At 37.8% G+C, this 23,285-nt stretch overlaps 1 protein-coding gene across 1 annotated transcript in view; it reads right to left on the bottom strand.

Annotated features, from left to right (window-relative positions):
• The window catches only part of LOC139711901 (poly(A)-specific ribonuclease PNLDC1-like), a 28,989-nt gene extending 8,828 nt beyond the window's left edge, over positions 1–20,161 (bottom strand). The window contains exons 1-16 of the mRNA XM_071623750.1: positions 20,005–20,161; positions 19,219–19,344; positions 18,259–18,295; positions 14,987–15,062; positions 13,982–14,029; positions 13,231–13,319; positions 12,433–12,533; positions 11,100–11,185; positions 10,701–10,771; positions 9,899–9,959; positions 9,256–9,325; positions 8,406–8,491; positions 7,706–7,773; positions 6,719–6,786; positions 4,786–4,839; positions 3,987–4,029 (exon numbers count right to left, since the gene is read on the bottom strand). Coding sequence (XP_071479851.1) covers positions 3,987–4,029; positions 4,786–4,839; positions 6,719–6,786; positions 7,706–7,773; positions 8,406–8,491; positions 9,256–9,325; positions 9,899–9,959; positions 10,701–10,771; positions 11,100–11,185; positions 12,433–12,533; positions 13,231–13,319; positions 13,982–14,029; positions 14,987–15,062; positions 18,259–18,295; positions 19,219–19,344; positions 20,005–20,080 — 1,160 coding nt within the window. The 5' untranslated portion in view covers positions 20,081–20,161. The remainder of the gene's footprint in view (positions 1–3,986; positions 4,030–4,785; positions 4,840–6,718; positions 6,787–7,705; positions 7,774–8,405; positions 8,492–9,255; positions 9,326–9,898; positions 9,960–10,700; positions 10,772–11,099; positions 11,186–12,432; positions 12,534–13,230; positions 13,320–13,981; positions 14,030–14,986; positions 15,063–18,258; positions 18,296–19,218; positions 19,345–20,004) is intronic.
• Positions 20,162–23,285: the final 3,124 nt, after the last annotated feature.

The raw sequence follows: 23,285 nt of genomic DNA, 5'->3' as shown, positions 1-23,285 counted from the left end.
AAACATAATATTTTCACTTTTCTCGTATAATAAAAGAACACTTGACTTCCCTCTTTTAAAAGGCAAGGAGGAATAATATTACCCTTAACATACGTCAGTGATGAGTCCAGGGAATGTGCACTTTTTTCAAAAAGTAAAATTTTGTGAAATTCTCTTTTTATTTTCGTTATATCGTTGTACGCATATGACATCATACACTGTAGTAGTCTTCTCATCCAGCAGTGACTGTGCAGATACTTTAAAAATTCATAACTTTTGGACGGACTGTCCGATTTCCCCCAAACTTTCACTGATGTGTTCTAATATCATTGCTGCATTCACTCAATCCACATGTATATGAGGGTGAACTTGTCCTTTAAGTAATACATGTACATATATTAAATTTTAAAACTAATAATGCAATCATTGCATATACTAGTATATGAGGGAAATAGTAACATTTTGAGGAGTTGACCTTGACCTTTGACCCCCTGACTATTGACCCATGACCCCTAAATTCCCTAGATAATCCCTGCCAGTCAGTACATGCATATGTACCAAGTTCCATGAAGATACATTGAACCATTTGTGAGAAAAGTGATATTGCAACATTTTCACCTAACCTTTGACCTTTTGACCTTTGACCTTATGACATGAAACTCTCACTGGAGAATCTTTACGCAGTAGTACATGTCTACACTAAGTTTCAAGAAAATAACTGCGGGCATTGCATAGCTATGGGGGAAATAGCAACTATTTTTAGCATTTGACCTTGACCTTTTGACCGCTGACCTCTTGTCAATGTCACTAAAATCTACTCAACTAATTCTCGCTATCGCCAATGACGCAAAAAGTACCCGGATGTTAATTCAAGTGTCATTTACGGTGCATTATGGGATAGTCCGGTAGCAAAGTCACTTCCGTTCGTACGCGCGTGATACGTGACTAATGCTATTTACACACACAACCGACCGTATTCTACGTGTACTTACTGTTTTCTCGACTTGAATTACAGCTTTAATATGATTTGAAATTTCTCCATTCTTAAGAAATTGCTGTTAATACGACTATTGGTTGTTGCTGCGAAGCTGCCATGTGTTGTTCGAACGACAATAAATGAAAAAAATCTGCAGAAATAGGACCCTTACTGGCATGCGAGACGTGACGTGGCCGCGTGGGTGAAGTTTGCGGGTGACTCCACAGCGCAGTACGTGCACGCGCAACTTACTAGTACATTGTAGTGGTAGAAGCACTAGGTAGTAGTAGGCCTAGTGCCTACGTACATTGTACGTACTCACTTGGAAGAAGTTGCTTCGAACAGGATAAGTTCGAGATCACTGTTCGTTCCCCATTGTGTTCGCGACATTTCGACAGAGAACAAATAAAAAAAAGATGGGCATTCCAATTCCATGACGATATCCAGGTGGGTGAATATTTTCCTGCATATTTTCAGCGTATGCAGAGATGACTGATCTGTGATGTGCACATCGATCGCATGATCAAGTAGTATGCTGTACCGGTATGTGTTAGCTTATGCGCTGCGTGCAGTAGTGGTGCATGCTAATGCAAGGCCGGCCGCCGCCGGCGGGCGGGGACTACAGTGTACGAGTATGACAGGCCTGGCCACACGCTGGCTCGGGCGGTACAGCGGCATACTGTACTAGTACCATAGAGATGTAGTGTGGTCGGCACATCGCTATTGGTAAGGTACACGTACGCGCACGCTAGCGTTGTGCAAATAATGCCCCACACCGGAAGTGCCCTTGCTACCAAGTGCACTAAATCTTGACGAAAAAGCCACATCCGGGTACTTTTTACGTCATTGGCGATAGCGAGAATTGTCCCATCATACATCATCCTTGGACCAAGTTTGGTGAAAGCTGCTTCATCCAGTTTTGAGTTATCACATAAACAAATGAATTTTAGGATTTGACCTTGATCTTTGACCTTTGACCTCTGTCTGATTTCACTGAAAAACTAATCAAGTAATTGTCCCATCATACATCATCCTCCAACAAAGTTTGGTGAAATTTGCTCCATCCAGTCTTGAGTTATCGTGTGAACGGATACAATTTCATGATTTGACCTTGACCTTTGACCTTTAGCCAATTTCACCCAAAATCTAATCAAATCATTGCCCCATCATACGTCATACTTGGACCAAGTTTGGTAAAATTCCAGTAAATATTACTCAAGTTATCGCGTAAACGAAAGCGGACGGACGTACGGACGTACGGACGGACGGACGGACAACCCGAAAACATAATGCCTCCGGCACCACTTCGTGGCGGAGGCATAAAAAAAGTTAAGAAACAGAGGAATTGTCATACATGTACTGTGATACCACTGATAGAACCAGAAAAATGACTGAAGGACATGTAGTGGATTTTGTGGGAAAAATGAAAAAGTTATGCCTAATTACAATGTGGTCAATAGGTGCATTACAGGCAAGAGCATTTTAGGCTGTGGAAGTACCCGTTAGTGGGCGTCACTCAGAAGAAATGACCTTAATTTTTTTGAGTGCCCTCTTGCAGTTTGATTTGATACCATTCTATTTCTTCTTTTTCTTTGCATTTTCTTCAACACAATATGAACACACTTACTAGTAATATAATTGCAAAAGACAATAGCTAAAAAAAAAGTAATGCAGGAGACCTTCACCTTAAGCTATTATTGCTTGATCTTGATGGAGACCTCATTAACACAATTACAGATTACATTACATGGCCATCTGAACATTAGCTTTACAGACAGCTAAGGAGAAGGGATATACATGTAGAAGTTGACTCTGGAGTGCAAATATGAATACAGTGCGTGTTAGTGTGTGTTTATGCGACACGAAAAAAAAACCTAGAAATGTCGCTTTGGCGACTGGTATGCCTCCGCCATAATGCATGGTTCTCCTAATGGGTCTATAGTACAATGTCTTCACAATGTGTGATGACAGTTTCACATAACTGGCAAAATAATGAAATGACAGGTTTGTCAAAAATGTGTTGAATGTTCACTTTCCTTGAACTAGGTTTGCTATATTGTCTGAGTTTGGGGATTTGAGGATTTTTACTTGACTTTTGACTCTTTTACAAGTTGAAACATTGAGTAATTTTCAAGGTATGAAGAAAAAGTGTAATTTCAAAATCAAACAGAAATTTTTTTGCATTTTTGCCTGGACTTTGACCCTTAACCTTTGACCTTTTGACCTTTGACCTTCTGGCAGGCAATTTCCCAGAGAATCTTCATTGGGTAATACATGCATACATAAAGTTTCAAGAAAAATTCTGCAAGCATTGCATATATATGAGGGAAATAGTGAAATTTGAGGAGTTGACCTTGATCATCCAGCTTCATCCAGTCTTGAGTTATCACATAAACAAATAAATTTTAGGATTTGACCTTGATCTTTGACTATTGGTCGATTTCACCCCCATTAATTGCCCCATCATTCTTTATACTTGGACCAAGTTTAGTAAAATTCCACCTAATATTACTCTAAGTTATCGCATAAAGAATGGGGACGGACGGACAACCCGAAAACATAATGTCTTCGACTTCAATATTCATATGTACTAAACAATTACTTACAGATGGTTGGATTTTTTTTTTCTCTATTTTATGTGACCCTCAAACATAAAATTGAATAAAGCCTGGCCACCATTCAATCAGTTTTTTTTTTTTAGTAATGTGATCAAATTATTCATTCTTCTCTTGAAATTAATTGTGCATTTGAGTGAACATGTGCTGTCTCTATACAAACAAGACGTAGTTGGGAAAATCTATCTCTGTTTCACTTTGAGAATGAGAAATGTGCTCCCGTGTCCTTTGTGATAGGCTCATCGAATTTTCTGTACGAGCACATTGGACTGAGAGATTGAAAATGAACAACCCCTTTAAACCTCTCAAGTAAATTTTCTGATCAATGCAGCATTACACACACACACACACACACACACACACACACACACACACACACACACACACAAAATTGGAGTCAATCACAATTTTCTTACCTTGTGTCCTTGGCACTGATGAAGTGGGCAAGTCTGAGAAACACTGTTCAAGAAAGAAACAAAACATACATTGTACAATACATTACTTTAAAGAGAAAAATATAGGACAGAAAAAGTGAAATTCACAAAGATAGGATAGACTCTCACATAATGATTTCAGATGTGGCATGGCTTTGTTTGTCTTTATACATCAAGTGCACACATAAATGGGGAATTTGTGTCATGTCTGCAAACATGTGTATGCTCTTTCCAGGTGATGCAAGCTACAATGTATGAGAATGTTATATTTTTTTTCCCCCACATATTCTTCATGACCGAGCAAGGAAGTTGATTTAACCCTTCAAAGAAATATCAACATTTTGTCTTCGTTTATGCACAGCAAACAAGAGTTCACACACAAGCAGTACCACTGTCATAGATTGAGGCAAATGCCCAGTGCCTGTTGTATGCTGCATTGGTTGTCTACCTTACAATCACACTGCTGCTTTTTTTTTTGTGTGTGTGTGATGCTTGCTATCTAACTTCTGCTGAACTTTCAACAATGAACATGTACTGCTTTAATGTACAAGACTTCACTTGGAATAGATGGAGTATTCTCCCACTCTGGAGCAAGATCACCCCTAAACCACAGTTTCTTCTTCAGTGCTCTATTTAAAGCCATCACACACACAAGATGATGTCACATAAACACAAGAAGACATGAGTTCGTCAAAAGCTCCCCCACAGTGGAAGACAAGTCACATGACATGTCACAGATGGAAACCATGGTGACCAGGGGTATACAAAGATTGCCACTCACCGTACCCGGCTGCATAGGCGTCAAAGCCTGCCTCGTGAAGGGGAGCCTCGGTGCCTGTAAGACAGATAACAGGATATCTAACATGAAACTACCAAGGGGTGGAGTTGGGGGTTGGGGGTTGGGGGTTGGGGGTGGCACAGCGATGGTGAACTTTAACTTTCATCATTGCCAATGGAAACCTGTTATTATACTCTGTTTGGAAAGGCAATTTAGAATGTCAGCTCTGTGAGGGTCAATCACTCAAATGCAAACACTAAAATTGCAAAAATTAAAGATTCCCTTTCATTCCATTGTATTTGACAACAAAGTATAATTCATGTACACTACTATGAAGAGGTTAATTTTCACGAGACAGACAAAATTAACTGATCTGGAATACTGGACCAAGAAGTGACACAAATATTAATGGGGATAAAAATGGTATTTCTGATGAAAAAAACATTACAACAACACTACAGTGGCCTGAAGATAAATACATGAATACAACTTTAGTTGAATTCAGGCTTTTTTTTCCATGAAAACAAATTTTCTGAATCAAGCCAAGAAGCACACACTTACTGCCTTAGAGGGCATCACACTCTTTCTACCCATAGTCCCCTATTTCACATTGCCCCTACGCCGGCCACACATACTGTAGTATCTCTCACCACCGTGAAGAACATAAACACTTTTTTCCCCCATGGAAAGCTTTAAAAGTCATATTCCTCATTCAAAAAAAAAAACAACTAGATATATCGCTACGGCTACTGATATGCCTCCGCCATAATGCATGGTTCTCCTAATAGGTCTATAGTACAATGTCTTGATAATGTGTGATGACAGTTTCACACAATTGGCAAAATATTAAAATGACAGGTTTGACACAAATGTGCTGAATGTTCACTTTCCTAGAACTAGGTTCAATTGGATGAATGATTAAAATGTCAGAGTGCAGGTATTTGGGGAACTGATGATTTTTACTTGACTTTTGACCTTTTTATAAGTTTATGCATGGAGTAATTTTCAAGGTATTGAGAAAAAGTATAATTTCAGTATCAAATGGGAAAATAGCATTATCTAAACCTGGCCTTTGACCTTTGACCTCACAGTTCCAAAGAGAATCACTGTTAGGTTGAACATGCATAAATATGTAAGTTTCAGATGATACCTTGAGTTACTTTCGAGATATGGAGGAAAAGTGCAATTTAGCACTTTCACTTGACCGTTTACCTTTTGACCTTTGACCTTTTGGCAAGAAACTTCCCCAAAAATATATATTGGGTAATACATGCCATACATCAAGTTTTTTTAAAAAAAACCTTCAGGCATATTGCATTTTAAGGAATGTAGTGATATTTGGAGGAGTTGACCTTGACCTTTGACCCCCCTGACCTTTGACCCATGACCCCCAACTTCCCTAGATAATCACTGCCCATCGGTACAAGCATATATACTAAGTTCCATGAAGATACCTTCAAACCATTTGTGAGATATGGAGAAAAACATGAAATTTCAATTTTTTTTTCACAAAATAACCTGTGACCTTTGACCTTTGACCCTGTGACCCTAAAATCCACACAAAGTATTATCCCCCAAGGATATACCCTGATACCAAGTTTGATGTAAAACCACCTCACGGTTCTTGAGATATCGACAAAAACAAAACGGGACGGACGGACGTACGGACGTACGGACGGACGGACGGACGGACGGACGGACGGACGGACGGACAGACGGACGGACGACCCGAAAACATAATGCCTCCGGCCACTTCGTTGCGGAGGCATAAAAATGGTTATTGAGAGATACGATGAGAGGTTTTTAGAAGAAAAACCCACTATATCATGCCCCTAGAGATGAAGGTCCATCCAGAAAAGAAGAAGAAGAAGAAGAAAAAAAAGATAACACTATTAAATCTCTGCAGAGTTGGATTACCATCACCCTTCTGTCTTACCGTACTTGTCAAAGCCAACCTCATGACCAATATCCGGAGACATTAGGACTAGCTGCTTTCCTTCGAGACTGTTGAGAAGAGAAAATGACCAAGGACAGCCTAGAAACATTTCACTCAAAACACTCAAACAATGAGGAAAAGTGAAAGCTTATATCTACGGAGTGAAGAGAGTAATGGTAGACCCTCCTAGGTACTGCTGTCCTATGATTTCCACTCATACATATGGGAAATAAGAAGCTCTCTATTGATGGCTTCTGCTATGTTCTTACTATACTGTAAACGCAGAACTTTTCGTGGTGCTTTTATTCTTGCGAATTTCTTCAATATGTCATTGATCACATGAAGTAACAACATGCGAAAATATTGACAAAACGTAAAACAAAAATTCGCAACACTGCATGAAAAGTCTAGTCTGGTGCCGGCAATTATAGACATGCTTAAGCTGAACTTAATTTTCTATCGGACTGGATTACTTGGATACAACCACAAGAAAACCTTCCAAACCAAGATTGTGTCAATGACATCATCTGCTAATTACCGGTATGGCAAAAGTACTAATGTGATTGACAAAAGACAGTGGAATGTACCTTCCCACTCGACCGAGGAGAACACTGCATGTTTTCCTGCAATGTCTTTTGTTAATCATTTGGTAACATGGAAACATACACACTTGTACAAGTTATGCTCGGTCGAGGGATACATTGTATGTGTGTTCCAATGTCTTTTGTTAAATATACCATAATGCAGTATTTAATGACTAACAGACGATGTTACTTGCCGAATCTTGATTTGCAATGAGTTCTATCTTTGTGGGCATATCCACGTGATCTGAAGAAAGATAGCAGGAAAATTATCATAAAATATATGACACATACTTACATACTTATGTGGCTATATATTTGATGTTGAGGGTATGTATCATGAATCACAAAAGTCAACATGCATTTGGATTATATAGTTCCTTTATTAAAACTACTAGGTACTCACGATGAAAGATGTTCCAAGAGGGAGGCTAGGAATGTCTGGGAGATGGGAAGTCCTGCCTCATTCATGCTCTGAAGAGGAAAAAAACAAAAAACCAAGCAAACCAAGAATAGAGTTGACATGCTGCCACTGTCTCCGCATTTTATCTTCCTCTCTCCAGGAGAGAACAAAAGCAGACTGATATAATAAACAGGTTTTTCTGAACTCTCTCATTCCCTGTAGCATATTACTGCTGGGACCGCGCACATGGGCCCAACTTTGTGGGATTGATCGCCAGAGAGAGACAGAGGAGAGATTGATCGAGAGGAGAGAAGAACTATTTTGGCCCTTTACACAGGCACCTTTATCTTAAATATTTAAAGACTATTCAAGAAATGAATCATGAAATATATGACAAATTTGGTGCCTGGAGCTTCCATGTTACTGTACATGTATATCTGACAAAGAGAAATTGATTACCTATTGACAGCTTCCATTCTTAATACTTTCAAAGAATCAGTTGATAACACTGATCTAACAATTAATGGAGGCATAAAAAAACACCAACAAAACACATTTTCCTGTAAACCTATCAAAGCGTGTGGTATACTCTTCTTATAAATCTTATCATGATATGTCAACTTATGAAAACAAATTTTCATCACAGTCATCATAATCATGAAACCTTTCCGGCAAATGTTAAAACAAAAGTTAGGACAGGTACCTTTCGCATCTCAAATGCCAGGAACTTAGTGTCGTACACCTTTGGAAAAAGCTGGTGTATCTCTCTTTTGAAGGTTGCGTAACTGCCTGAACAAAAGCATAAAAACAAAAAAAGATGAATGTGAAGACATGGTGGCTGAGACAGACATATAGATAGAAAAATAGATAGATAGATAGATAGACAGATGGATAGATAGATAGATGGGTAGATGGGTAGATAGATAGATAGATAGATGGGTAGATGGGTAGATAGATAGATATATAAATACTTACAATTGTAAATAGACATAGACAGATAGATAGAAAGATAGATGGGCAGATAGACAGATAAATAGGTAGATAGACAGATGGGTAGATAGATAGATAGATAGATAGATAGGCAGATAGATGGGCAGATAGGTAGATAGATAGATTGGTAGATAGATAGATAAATAGACAGACAGATAGATAGATAGGACATGACATAGTGGGAGAAAGAGTAAGAACATCAGTTTGCTTTGGAAACTATACACAGTGCTAGTATTTTATGTTGTAAGGGAACTTTGCAAACTTAACAACATACAACATTTTGAACACTGATCCTCACATGAATGTGGCATACACATGTGCATTTCTCCCATCATTACTGTACTCCATGATCACAAATTAAACCACTCACGATATTGTCAAGGTCCAGATTTGCGAATAATCATACTTGCTAAATATGTTGCATATGCAGTAATGTACATGCAAACTGGATTCCAAGTATTGAAAAGTGTTTCTGGAGCGCACATTAATAGAATAACTCGCTACGTCAGGGTGGAAGAAATATCCACAAATTTGAATATGTTTATAGTGAACTGGTCTATTACCTGGAAGTGGATTTTGAAATTTCTGGAACATTAGCAAGAGGTCAGTCAGTAGATTGTGTCCAATCAAGGGCTGAGGATAAAAGAGAGAAGGTCAAAGGTTATGTGAGCCAGCGTGACAGTAAATTTCAATCTCCAGCTGTGAGGTAAGATGTACATTGTAATGTGATGGCTATTCATGACAGACCATTTGCGGCCACCTCCCATGTTCCACATGAAGCTGCAGTCAAGTTCAATGATGCTTTCACTATTAAGAAATCCATATATCTCATAAAAGTGCTGGACACATATTACACACAACTGGTTTCATTTAATATTTTGCTCATACAATATAAGCAAGCCTGGGAACAGTCCATTTTGTTTCTCTCTGAACACATAACTTTTGGAAACACTACATAAAGACATCTAGTGCCTCATCAATTGTTCTACTTATAAAAATTGATATCATATTGACAACAGTAATCACCTAATGAGCAAAAATACTTCACAGACACTCTCTGCCAGTAATTGTCATAGCCCCACGTTTCTGGCTGATCCATTATTTCAGTCAATGCAATGTCTTTAACTAATATTCACAAAGAAAATGTCCTCATAATAGCTCTGCATTATTGACCATTGAAATATGTTCCGTTTCCCTGGAACTTACCTTTTTACTCTCGCTAATGGCACGGAAGACTTTGGTGAACCCCAGGAGCAGATCTACTATCCTTGAAAAGAAAAAACAACAGACACTTTAGATGTGTAGCCATAGGGTTCAAAGCAGGAAGAATTATAACTACATTGTACCTCACACAACATGGTTTAAACATTTGAAAGTGCAAGATATGTGTTAGGCAAATCATAAGTGGTATTGGTACCTTGAATATTCCCCTACACTCCATGCCTTTGCAAACACAGAATTGAAAATGGTTCAAGGAAATATGGAACTGCAAGCAAAGGAGAATTTGGTGCTCTACAACATTTCATGATGATGTTCATTTGAGCAAGAATACACTTTATGTTTTGCTTACTTGTACAACATTAAACAGACAACTTTGTTGCAATCTGTCAGCAAATAAGAGAAAAATAAACCAACAGATTACTAGTGTTAACAATGTGGTAACATTGACTTTCAATTTTTAGTATCAACACTCTAATCCTCTACTGACAAATGTAAATTAGCCAATTTGAAAGAGTCTGAATTTGCATGGATTTTTTATTTATTTTTTGGTGTGTGTGTGTGTAACATGTACAATTGAATATGAGATGTGTGATTATACATGCTTGTGAATGAGTGTGTGTATGTATTATTACTGATATTTTGTAGATGCGCGTACCTGGTCGTACGCGAGTGTGTAATCCATGAATGACTGAAAATGAAGTAGCCTCATATTACTTGCCATCAAAATGTAGCGAGGTCCAGAAGTAATTCAACACATCATATGAGTCTTTTCAGCTTTGATACTTACTTGTTGCCAATTGCGACTTGATCTGTGTGCAGGGAGTCTTCATTCTCTTCGGCCATTCTCTTGATGGTTAACTAGTGGTGAAACACAAATACAACAGGATTTGAAATATTCGCAATACTTTTGATTGTTTTCAATCTCCTCCACTAAATCAAAAGAGTGATAGATGAAAATGACAGATAGGCGGCTGTAAAACATGTTACATCATCAGATATACAAAAGATACGCAATAACTGGAAATTTTTATAGCAACAACCACAACTACAATGCCGACAGCGATGCCCAAGATGATGGCAACAACTTGTACATGGCTGTGTGGAATCCAGATTCTGTAGCTATGGTCATTTTGAAGCATGGCATCTAATGTGATAATTATACGTTCATGGGTAAAGCCGAGCTTACCTGCCATGTACTATTGACATCAAACCTTGTGTTGAGGATGGGAAAAGAATCCTGTAGGACCAGCTGAGTCAGCAAACCCTCCAGCTCTGAGAGTGAAGAAATGAAAATAATAAATTGTAAACAACAAAAAACCCAACAACAACATGATGACATAGATTTGCTTTCTCTCTCTTTCCTTGCTCATGTCCTCGCTTTTTTTCAAGAAATCAGTACTGCAATGCTCTGGAAGAAATAGGACTGCCCATTTTCTCCTTCCTTCTTGCTTTCTTTCCTCTTGTTACCTCCCTCAGGGGAGGAGGTTATGTTTTCATTACCGTTGCTTTGTTTGTCTGTGTGCAAAATAACTCAAAAATTTTTGAATGGATTTTTTATGAAACTTGCAAGAAAGGTTGAGAATGACACAAGGACGAGATGATTAAATTTTGGTAGTGATCCAAAAATATTTATGGATTTTATGAAGCATTTTCGATATTTTGGTAGGCATGGTCTATGAACTTGGGAGTTCAAACTGTGCATTTTTTAGGTTTTCATACGCGCACTAAAGTGCGTGCGCTTGTTTCTGCTAGGGCGAGGAGTGCCGCGCAGCTAAGGGGTTTATGAAGTAACAAAGGCTTCTTTATTGGGAAATCAGGCGATTTTTCAGCATGCATACCTATCATTGATCTCTATGAAAGACCACGGTCATCAGTGGAAAGTAGCTGCTTGGCGGAGGTCTACACTCTCAGAGTGTTTTTCTAGTCTCTTATCAAAATTTTCTGACAACCCCAATAATGTTACACTTAAGCATTTATGCATTATGATGTCATCATGATATCAATCCTGTATTTGTTCCTGTAAGTGTTGCACGTGAGTGCCAGACATGATTGATTTTGATGCTCAATGGCAAGCCACATTCACATAATTGTTTTTAATCAAGGAGTATGATGTACACATTAATTGATGATGACCAGTGAATGGTGGTAAGTTCCAAGTGTTTTGTGCTGGCATGTGTTTCTACATATGGCCTTTGTGGTGCATGCTTGCCTTCAATACCTACTTGGGGTGGCAGCAACTTGCTCAAACTCTCAAGCTATTTTCTATCTTCTGCATCCATCATCAATGTAGCACAAAATCAGTTAAAAAAAAACAATAATACAAACACTCCAAATTTTAATGAAAAGGGGCAATGGAAATAACAGAGAGAAAGGAATGGCAGCTAACAGACATAACGAACACACAACACACTTAAACACACACAATGATGCAAAACAAATAAACACAACCCAAAACAAACAAAACAATTACAACGTGGGACAGTTGCCATGTCACCAGCGAGAGAAACAAAAACACAAACCTTCATATTGGCCCAGGACCATTTCATCGCCTGGCTTTGCACCAGATAGCCACTCTGCCACACTATTCCTCGTCTCTCTCTGTATGTCTTTGTCCATGTACCTTTTACAAGTGAAGAGGTGACGATGATGCAATAGTTTTTACCACAGAGTTAAGGAAATGCTTGGACAATAGGAATAAAGGTGAAAGTCATTCCTCAAGTACCTGATTATCTACAAGTCAGAGCAACATTTATGATCTCCCTCAAACTCTCTAAACTGAATAATACTTTATTATGAGAAGTTCTCAAAATCACCCTAGGAATGCTAAATGAATAGACTAAATGACAATGCAATTTTTGATGAAATGTGAACACATAGAGTCAACTATTTTCTTCCCCTAATTGTATAAATCTTAATTACAACTACAAACTGCTGTGACAGTGCTTTGCATGTCTCGAAGAAAAATATACAGGGGCGGATCCAGGAATTCCGTAAAGGGAAGGCGCCTTTACAAAATTAAAGGAAGGCGCACGCACCCTCCCCCAATTTTTTTCCTTTGTATTTCTTTTGTTTTAACAAAACATGAGGAGGGGGCGCACGACCGGTGCGCCCCCTCTGGATCTGCCACTGATATATAATCCCACCTCCTTCCCTTCCCATCCACACACACACACACACACACACACACAGCAAAAAACACATACAAGCACACACACATTCACACTCACTGCCTGCATACACAATATTACAAAGGGGCAGGGGGTAGAGACAGACAATCCCCAGAATCAACCAACCAGACAACCAATCTAAACTGCTACCTGGCTAGCAACATGGGCTTGGTATCAGCCTGCTTCCTTAGTTCCTGTTCCTGGTCTGTTGTCAGGTAGCTCAGGCCTTGGTAGAACAGCTGTCATAAAGAATGAAAATTGGCAGATTTTGCATTTAATGCTTGTTTATTCACAACTGTACACAACATCAAAACTTGTGACAAAGTCATCAGGCACACACAAATAAGTCACAACGATGAAAAAAAAAATAAATAGAAAGAAACATTAATATAATCACAGTGCCACTACAATTTTCTAAGTCATAGCTTCCATGTAAATCTCTGAAGGTGATATAACAAACAAACAAACTAACTAACTAAGTGGCTAACTAAGAGTATTCTAATACACAAGTGTAAACCCCTGTTCACAGAAGTATGTCTGCATTTTGAAGTTACTATATCAAGTACAATGTATACACAGAAACAAAGATATCTTTAGAGCAATTATGCTTCCTCTCTTTCTGCCATTAACAGAACAAAGCAGCATCTATTTTCTGCATTAATGTCAATAAAAATACAATCCACATAACTGATTTCATATCTTATTTCAGCCTTAGATATACTTTAAGTATAGTTCCAGTGAGAGAAATTCCAATAATTTTGATAGACTTTGCAGGACAACTGCCATTCTAATTGGAATATAATCAATTATCAATTTCAAGAATTGTGCTCAATGTTATGCACATATGGAACTGGATCTGAAGTCAAATTGTAGTGAACCACAAAAATACTGTCAATCTCACCTTGTTGAAGTCAAAGCTGTACTTGCAGAGGAATTCAATACTTGATGCCTGTGGATTAATTCAAGTACAAAGAGAGAAAGACAATGAGTGAAAGAGTTCTGCAGAGAGCAAGAAGGATAGCATAGAGAACAGGGTATTCAAAGCAAAAAAGGAGAAAATGCAACATGTACATGAAATCTTATTTTCTTTCATTTCTTGTCACCACAAAAAAATATCATTCTAATTGTATAGACTCATCATCATGCATATATGTAGCAAAGTGTTTTCCATACAGATTGATATGAAAAACAAAAAAAATCACCAATCCCAATGCAGGATGAATAAAAAACAACACAAAAACAACAACAACAAAAACAACAAAAACAACAACACATGATTATATGTAATACACAATAATGTTTGGAGGGTTTTCTATGCAGCAGGTGAAATATCAAAATGTATGATAAAATGTGAGAGGATAGGACATTTAGGTTTAAGGTAAACAATCATCATAAGTACCATAAATGAGCAACAATTCAGTTGTGGCACGTCCACTACTTTAACCCTAGGTAGGCCGGGCTATTTAGGTAGATGATAGAGCCGGGGGGGCCTCCCAGGCCCCCCTCCAGATCTCGGCTGTCGAACGCGCGATTGCGACGAAAATTGGCACACACATTGCCTATGACGTAATCTAAAATAATGAATGCTTTTATGAAATTTGCCTGTAAACACAGTTTGCATTGAAATTGTACACAAATTCATGTTTTTGAGCAAATTTTGGTCTGACATGAACGTACATATTTATGCGCAACTTCGGAACCACGCGCCCGGTCATTGCAAATTTGGTGTCAAAAGATGCGGGAGACTCGAAAGAAAAAAGTCATAAAATGTCTTGGCGATAGCTTTTCGCGATAGCGATACATCGCATGAAACGTCGAGGGGGGGGGGCCTTGGAGGCCCCCCCCCCCCCCCCCCCCCCCCCCCCCCGGCCTAGTTAGGGTTAAGGCAAAGGACACAGCATTTTACCTGGCAAGTAAATCTCGCATCGACTGATGACATGCTCCTGGGAAACAGGTAGATATTGTATGTGTGCGCCACGTACCTGAAGAGTGACAAATTTATGAAATGCTACCGTAATTTGTACTGTTTAAATTATCATTCACGTATTAGCTTACATTCACTTCTCTTGGTTGGAGGAGACCTACAGTTACATGGTTCAGTGATTACAAAAATTGTTTGAGTTTTCACATTTGATGCATTCCTTATGTGTAGGTCAGTTGTATCACAAAACATCCTACCATATAAAAATTTTGCAATAAAGCCTAAAATATATGAAGATGTTTTTCTCAATAAACCATAACTACTATAACTATTGTTCACATTTTGTATAGTACTTAACATTGATTATACTGATTAACATTCTTACTTTGGTTGTTTCTATGCCTAACACACATTTAAGAACTATTTTTGAAGCATTAAAGCTAGGTTTTTGCTTCCTCTGCAAACAGTAATAATGCCTTTAATGCTATTCTCAAGGGGGTATACATGAATATATGCTCATTGTGTTTGCATTCACTGGCACACAAGCACACAGATTTATTACATACATCCAGATTTAGCAGGGCTGGACAACTTCAATTAACTTCAACTGTGTGACTTAAAACTGGTGACTGATTCAACTTTCTATTGAAAAAAACAATGAACATCTATCAATCAGCTCACATATCAACTACAATCCATCTTTATTCTGAGAAATGCAAACAGGAAATGTAAAATTTTAAGGTTTGTTATCTGTAAAAGGGCAATTCCACGATAACACCGTGACACTTTTGAGTATAATTTCACTCATCAAATGTAAATAATAATCAAAATGTAACACTTGAGAAAAATTTTTTATTGTGTATCTATGCATATTGTCATAAGCAATTTTGAAAACAAAAGAAAGGAAGAAAAACTGCTGTGGTAAATGAGTTATGCACAATTAATTACCACTGTAACACCGTGACGCAAAATGGACATGGGTTTTTGTGCACTTTGTTTACTGACAAAACTCTGTGAAGTTAATGAACATTTTGATAAGTGGATCTGTTCGTTGGATGTACTAGAGACTCAATGATAATAATGAAGCAAAATTTGATTAAAGAATCAATTGACAGGAAAACTATGACATAGATTTTAAATAAGTGCAACGTAACACCGTGACTGTAACACCGTGACCTCTGAAATGTGTGTAGAAAACCTATGGAGAATCCTGTTGTCTTACTTTCAGCTCATAGTGTTTCTCCATTAGGTAGAATGAAATGGTGATTCATGATGAATGTTTGACATCACAGTATAACACTTCCAGATAAAACAGAAAATTATTGAAATCATTACAGATTAACAAAAACAACAAAGTAGAAAAACTTCGCACTGTAACGCCGTGACATTTCATTCATACGTTTGTACACATTACAGTCAGGAACACTGCTCTTTCAGTAAAATATACTTTATGTTTTGAGACATAATTCAGTCTGTCATCATTGAAAGCTTGTTAGATATAACTGAGTGAACTTTTAGGGTTTACAACTACTCTTTAAAAGTCCAATTTGTATATTTAAAGATGATATTCAAATTTGAAACTTTGATTTTGATACATTTGGTCACAAAGCCAGGTGAACCCACTTAGCAATTTCAGTAGCAATAAAAAGAATCATTCAAGCAATTTGTGTGGTACAAAATGTACCATAATCATTATTCTTTTTCAAAGATGTACTGGAAAATGAACATGTACATAAAAATGATTACAATGCAAATTCTCATTCATACACATAAATCCTAGTGAGTGTGGCTCTTTTAATGGTGAAACTTCTAAGATTGTGCACAGCACCATGCATAGGAAAGTAGTATTCCAGTGAGATTAACTTTTGGTGGACACATCGATCTAGCTTCAGTATGCCCTAAGTAATTCTTTAGGATACCAAGGAAGCTGCAGCAAGACTTCAGACTGTTTATCATGAAAGGAACACATTTGAGTCTACAAAAGAAGAGTCAAACCATGTGATAAAATGGTCAGTTATGATAAAAATGTTAAACAAAGGGGATTAACTCAACTGAAACTGTTGCCTTTACTGTAATTAAAAGTTCAAAACCTTAAGAAATGTTTGCTCTGGATAGTTATGTATCTGGTAGGTGGCACACTGTGAGTGGACTGCTTCCATTTTAACCCACCATGTGCTCTGAGTGTTGATTGACATATCAAACTGCACTGCATTGTAAACACAGTTCTCGATTTTTGGCACAGAAAGGGTTAAAATTGCATGATGCTGGCAACAAGTACAAGTGATAATCTGTGTGGATATAACTTGACCCATCTGTTATGAACAATCCTTGAAAAACCTCTATCTTTTGAGTAAATGTGACAGAGAAATCAGATGGTCACTTCAACAGTTAATTATCATGTGTAATCCGGTATGTGTCCTGTGTTATTGCAATGGAAGTCACGGTGTTATAGTCACGGTGTTACAGTTACTGTAACACCGTGACACATTTTAATCAGCTTTAATTAATTAACAAAATGAGTTACCATCATTTTAGTACTTTTATATGGTAGCTACATGTGGTCATGATTTGGGCTGTCAAAATAAACCAGTTTGTGTTTGTAATTTTCAAACAATACTAAAAACATCAGTTTTTACCGTAACACCGTGACATTATTGATGATCGTATTTGCGATGTTCGCTGAAGCTTAACACATAGAAAATCTTGCACTTTGATGATTTGGTAATGATGTTCAACCCTGAAACTCTGAAAACAAAGGCAAAGTTTTTACCTCCTTTTTCATTTTCTCATGCTACATTCATTTAACTTCATTATATTTTTCAGATATTTACGTCAAATTTAATTATGCTGATTTTATGCACACATTTACCAAAGTTAATGATGTAATTTTTTAATAAGATGGTCAAATATGAAAAATTCAGTCCTTAAGCTTTCATTTGATACCAATATGAATGAGACTTGACGATTTTGAAAATTTGATGGTCATGTCCACTTTATCGTGGAATTGCCCAAAAATTAATCAGAATCCACTGGAACCATAGAGGGTATCAAGAATAACTGGTAACACTTTATTCTAAATTATGGAAATATAACAAACAGAATGCACAGATCACACAATAGTGTCAAATTGGATGAAATCATTTGGAAGCTAACTCATATCTTGTGGCTTTATTTCATAATTCCTGTGACATTTCAATTCTGAATCCATATTTTACTATCAAACTGAAGGCATAATAAAGGTTCCTCTTTCCACTTACTTGTTTGACTTTGGTACCTTCACAAAGGCTGATACACCTGAAAGGAAAATTTAGAGAAAACAATCACAAACATAACACTAACTTGAAATCAACAATTAAATTTGTTGGGTTTCATAATGATGGTATGTATAAAATTTATACTAAGCATTAAATACTTTTTCACTAATCTTTTGAGATGTTCAACTTACCAAGCCTCATACGGCAGAATTTACTTGCAAAAAATTGGCTTCTTTCCAGATTCATATAACATGCATGTTAGAATGTAACAGAATTTGAATATACTATCAGGGTATGTAGAAGACATGATATTTCTTTATTAATCAATTCAGGGAAGGTAACAAAATTTCCTAGTATTTAATCCACCCATTGTGATGGTTTTTAGCAGAAAATCACATAAATCTGTAGTAATTCTCAAAATACATCACAAGTTTTTGGTGATATATAAATTATTGATTGAATAAACATAATCACAGGGAGGTATAATCCATCAACTTTGTCTTTATCTTAGTCTTTTTAAACCCTTAAGAAAAACACTGCTCTGTAGTGTATCAAATTTCTCATGCTAGAATTGATTTTGCCAGCATTGACTTCAAGCTAGATCAGGCAATACTTGAAAAGCTAATGTACTGCATTGCTGACTTCTGAGGTCAAAAAAAAAGATAGAAGGTTCATCATGACGATGAACATGTCACTGGAGCATGTTAATAAGATCTCATCACTCATTTTTTTTTTTTTACAAAAAAGATGTTGAATAATTGTTGATACATTTCATTTTCCAAGGATCAAGTCTGCATCCAAGCAACTGTCCACTACAGTATTGAACATTCTAATTTAGAGAAGATTTATGATCAAGACATAAGTAGATGCTAAATGATAATGTCAAAATCTTGGTGTAGACATTGGCAGTCTAAACATCAGAGAATACCATGGTAAAGTCAATGTCTAAACTGCACCACTTACCAATCTGACATATAGTGTACTGCATGGCCATTCTCTTGAGTTTCTCATACCGCTTCTCAGGGCTGTCAAACAAACTGTTGATGTCTTCTTCAGTAGCATGTAAGCCAGTGAACTCTGTGTCTATTGCTGGAAAACATGATACAATGTATGCACAAACATGGCTACTGAAAATCCTATGACATAAAATGTGGGCTGAATTAAATATAAAACCTTAAAACCTGACTACGATTTAGATAACATCAACCACTTGCCTGCATTTCCCTATATGGCTATAATAAGAAATTTTGTGTCAATCATGTGAGCCATGCACGACTTTGGTTGAATGAATCGCTAGATCATATTCATATATGGATATCTTTCAAAACAAATAAAGCCTAGCATTAGATATAGTCACACACCTGACTACACACACACAGTTAACACACGCACACACACACACACAAACAAAATTGCCAAAAAAGAAAAACAATAAGCAGACAAGTGGTGAATCAATCATGGCACAGGAGGCATGCATCTAAATTTAGCGGAATATGCTTACAACAACACGGTGCTTTACGAAACAATACATAATTCAGCTCAGCATCAGACCATTTCATTTATTGACCATGTCCGATTCACGGGCACGCAAGCCTATTCATATTGTAGACCATCTATGTACAACTGCAACTTGAGTTGGGCTTTGACAAGTCATACACAGAAAGTCGCGCGTGGGACTGATCAATGAACTTTTGAGTAAAGATTATTAATGGCCTACCCATCAAGCCTGGAAAAGTTTGAAATACGAACCGATAAAAGAACTGTCACTTATGCTCTGAAGTATCCTGTGCTCCTCATATGGGAAGTTGTGACGGGTGACTTCCATATTCAGCAAATTGTATTCCAACTTTGACTCTGGAGAAGCAGCCAGTCGTTCACTTCACAGGCTAGTAGGCAACGGGAGAGTATCGGTCGGTGGCGCGACGGTAAAGGGTGCACCAGTAGTAGTGGGCATGGGCATGCACTGGGCATAGCATGTGGCCGTGGCCGGGGGGCGATCGATAGGGACGCGCGTGCTCTCAAATCGGGTACTGCTAGGTAGGTGAACAGTTCTCCCACAGTAACTGTGTACAAGGAGCGCCCGGGGCAGTGTCTGTGATGATGAAATTTTGTAGCAAAAGAGATAAAAATTGCGCAACATCACTGGGACTGTGAACGTCTGAGGCCTAGCTTTCAGTACCGGTACCATTGCTTGTTATGTGGAACAACAAAAACTGTTTTATGAAGAGTTATAATTGATTGTTGCCTACATGAAGTTGATTAAATTCATGCTATAAGTCTATGGCTAGGGAATTTACAATCGATTTTGTCTTTTGATAAAACGGGGCCCGATCGATATTCCAATCTCTCTAAAAAATTGAAATCTTCAATGCCATGGTGGTGTCTGTCAAACAGACGACGTTTCAGGCCAGTTTTTATGAAAAAGATTTAAAAAAGTGGGTTTTTTACATGGCCGCCACAGTTTTAAAAGTGGGGGGGGGGGGCAATTTATATTTCTGGTGCCACTTCCGAGTTTCATAGCCTAACAAGAACAGAAAAAAGAATAGGCCTTCAACGCAACTTCTGGTGCACTTCCGGGTTACATCAGCTGACAGGCAACACCCCCCCGCCCCCCCCCCCCCCCCCTCAGCTTCCCGGTCCCCAGTTACGGGCCTTGATATGTTATCTTGATCAATACAGTCGATCAGTAACGGAGCATACAGTATATAGCGGGATGCAGTCTCTACACGTAGGCCTATAGGTAAATTACAATGCTATAGCCCTATCGAAGAACGCATGGGAGAAAAGGGTGGTTGCCTGATCTTTTAAAAAAATACATTAGTGCATCATTTAATAGAATAAGTGATATATCTTGTCTTTGTTGATGTTTAGATACCACCAATGCAAAAAAAAAAAAAGAAAAGAAAAAAGAATAGACAAGAAAATGAAAAAAAAAAGAAAGAAAAGAAAAAAGGAATGGTAAGATGTAATGAAGCAACTTTGGTATAAAAACTTTGGTTAAAAAAAAAAAACACCACACAGTAATATACAGTGGAGGATCTATTACGGGGTGGGCGGCGGATAAACCTCATAACCACCCCCCCCCCCCCCCCTTTGGGCTGAGAAGGTAAAGTGTGATGCGCATAGAAAAACGCCATCATTGTGTCCACACCCACATAGTACATATTGTATGTTTCTATATTTTCTTGGTTTTTGCAAGGATAACAGCCAAACCCCAGCACAGTGCACGGCGATGATGGGCCGCATACCACCCACTGGTCAGTGGCCACACCCATCCGTGGGCTCCTCGCACCCTCTCGTAGGTGTGAGGTCACGCGGAAGGTGATAGAACTCTGTCTCAGGCTCAGCCTCAAGCAAAAATAGAAAATAAAACAAAGCAAAACAACAACAACAACAGCAACTTAAAATCGGGGGACACCCCTCTTGGCTCCCCCCCCCCCCGACTTTGCCGCATCGTCATTGGGTCAAACCCCCCAGTAGCTTTGCCTGTATCATAGAAATTCTGCAAGGAGTGCTTGTATAGCCATTCTGCTGTATATCTGAAACTTTATAGGATCCTGTTAACTAGTAAATTGACTGTATATTGGCTCGATTTTATTGGGTGAGTAGTTTTTAACATTTTTGTTAATCTTTTGGATGCATCATGATTTTTGATCAGTGACTCCTTCTTTTTCTTCGTCGGGAGGAGGGTAATCAACTGCGAAAGATTTTAAAAAAGAGTAAAAGTCCCCGCATCATGTCGTGCTCCTGTGGATAGACTAAAATCAGATTAACAGGATGATGTCAGTTTAATAAAAATCAGATACATTCAAAACACCGAGAATGCACAACAAGTTATGTGTTGGGGGAGTTGAAAAGCGGGTATCATATCTTTCTAATCTGGTTCAGAAAAGACGTCATGCATGGGGCATGCGTCAACTAGTTAAGTGACCAACATTTTGTTTGGATAATTCCTTTGCCTCAAAAACTTTTGGTAACGTGAGTCATCATGCAATCATCTTAAAGGAAAAGTTCACCTTCATAGACATGTGGGTTGAGAGAATTTTAGCAATATTAGTAAAACACATCAGTGAGAGTTTGAGGACAAGTAGTCGGGCAATCCGTTCAAAAGTTATGAATTTTTGAAGTTCCTGCTCAGTCACGGCTGGATGAGGAGAGTACTATAGTTTGTGATGTCACATGATTGTGTACAACGATATAAGGAATGAATAAAGAAAATTCAACATATTTTCACTTTTCTCGCATAACAAAAGAATACTCGACTTCTCTCTTTCAGAAGACAGGGGGAATAATATTACCCTTAACATACGTCAGTAACAAGTCGAAGAAATGTGCACTTTATTCAAAAAGTAAAGTTTAGTGAAATTCTCTTTTTATTTTCCTTATACCATTGTACGCAAGTGACATCATACAGTGTACTATAGTCTTCTCATCAAGTAGTGACTGCACAAATACTTCATAATTCATAACTTTTGAACGGATTGTCCGATTTCCCCAAAACTTTCACTGAATAGATGTGTTCTATACTAATATTGTTGCATTCACTCAAACCACATGTATATGAAGGTGGACTTGTCCTTTAATTGTTGTTGCTATCGATTTCTCATCATTTTTGGACGCATGACTGCGGGTTTTTTTAATTCCTTAAGTTTTCAGTTCTTTTCCTGTATGAAATGCGGGATACATGAGTGCGTTGTTCATTTCTGTGATTATGTTTCACCGATTTCAGTATTTTGAACTTCAATTTCTTACAGGAACTATTCTATTGTCCTAAAAGAATAGTGACTTTATCTCTCATTGAAATTTTATCACAAATTAAAAAGAACACCGCAATATGCAATTGTGAGCAACTACAGTGAAACACTCTCACATAAATTATACAAACCCATGATTATCGCATAAATCACGTACTATAACTAATACTGAACCTATCACATCAACCTGCTATCTAATCTGTCAATCAAATGTTGCAAGTAATTAATTTGATTCAATCAATCTAACAATAACAACAATATCAATACCTATATAGG

This window comes from Diadema antillarum, unplaced genomic scaffold, assembly GCF_040938485.1.
Source record: "Diadema antillarum isolate AM-2024a unplaced genomic scaffold, OU_Dant_1.0 scf00000040, whole genome shotgun sequence".
Lineage (NCBI taxonomy): Eukaryota > Metazoa > Echinodermata > Echinoidea > Diadematoida > Diadematidae > Diadema > Diadema antillarum.
The sequence above is the reverse complement of the archived record's forward strand: the minus strand, read 5'-3'. Positions and strand labels throughout refer to the sequence as shown.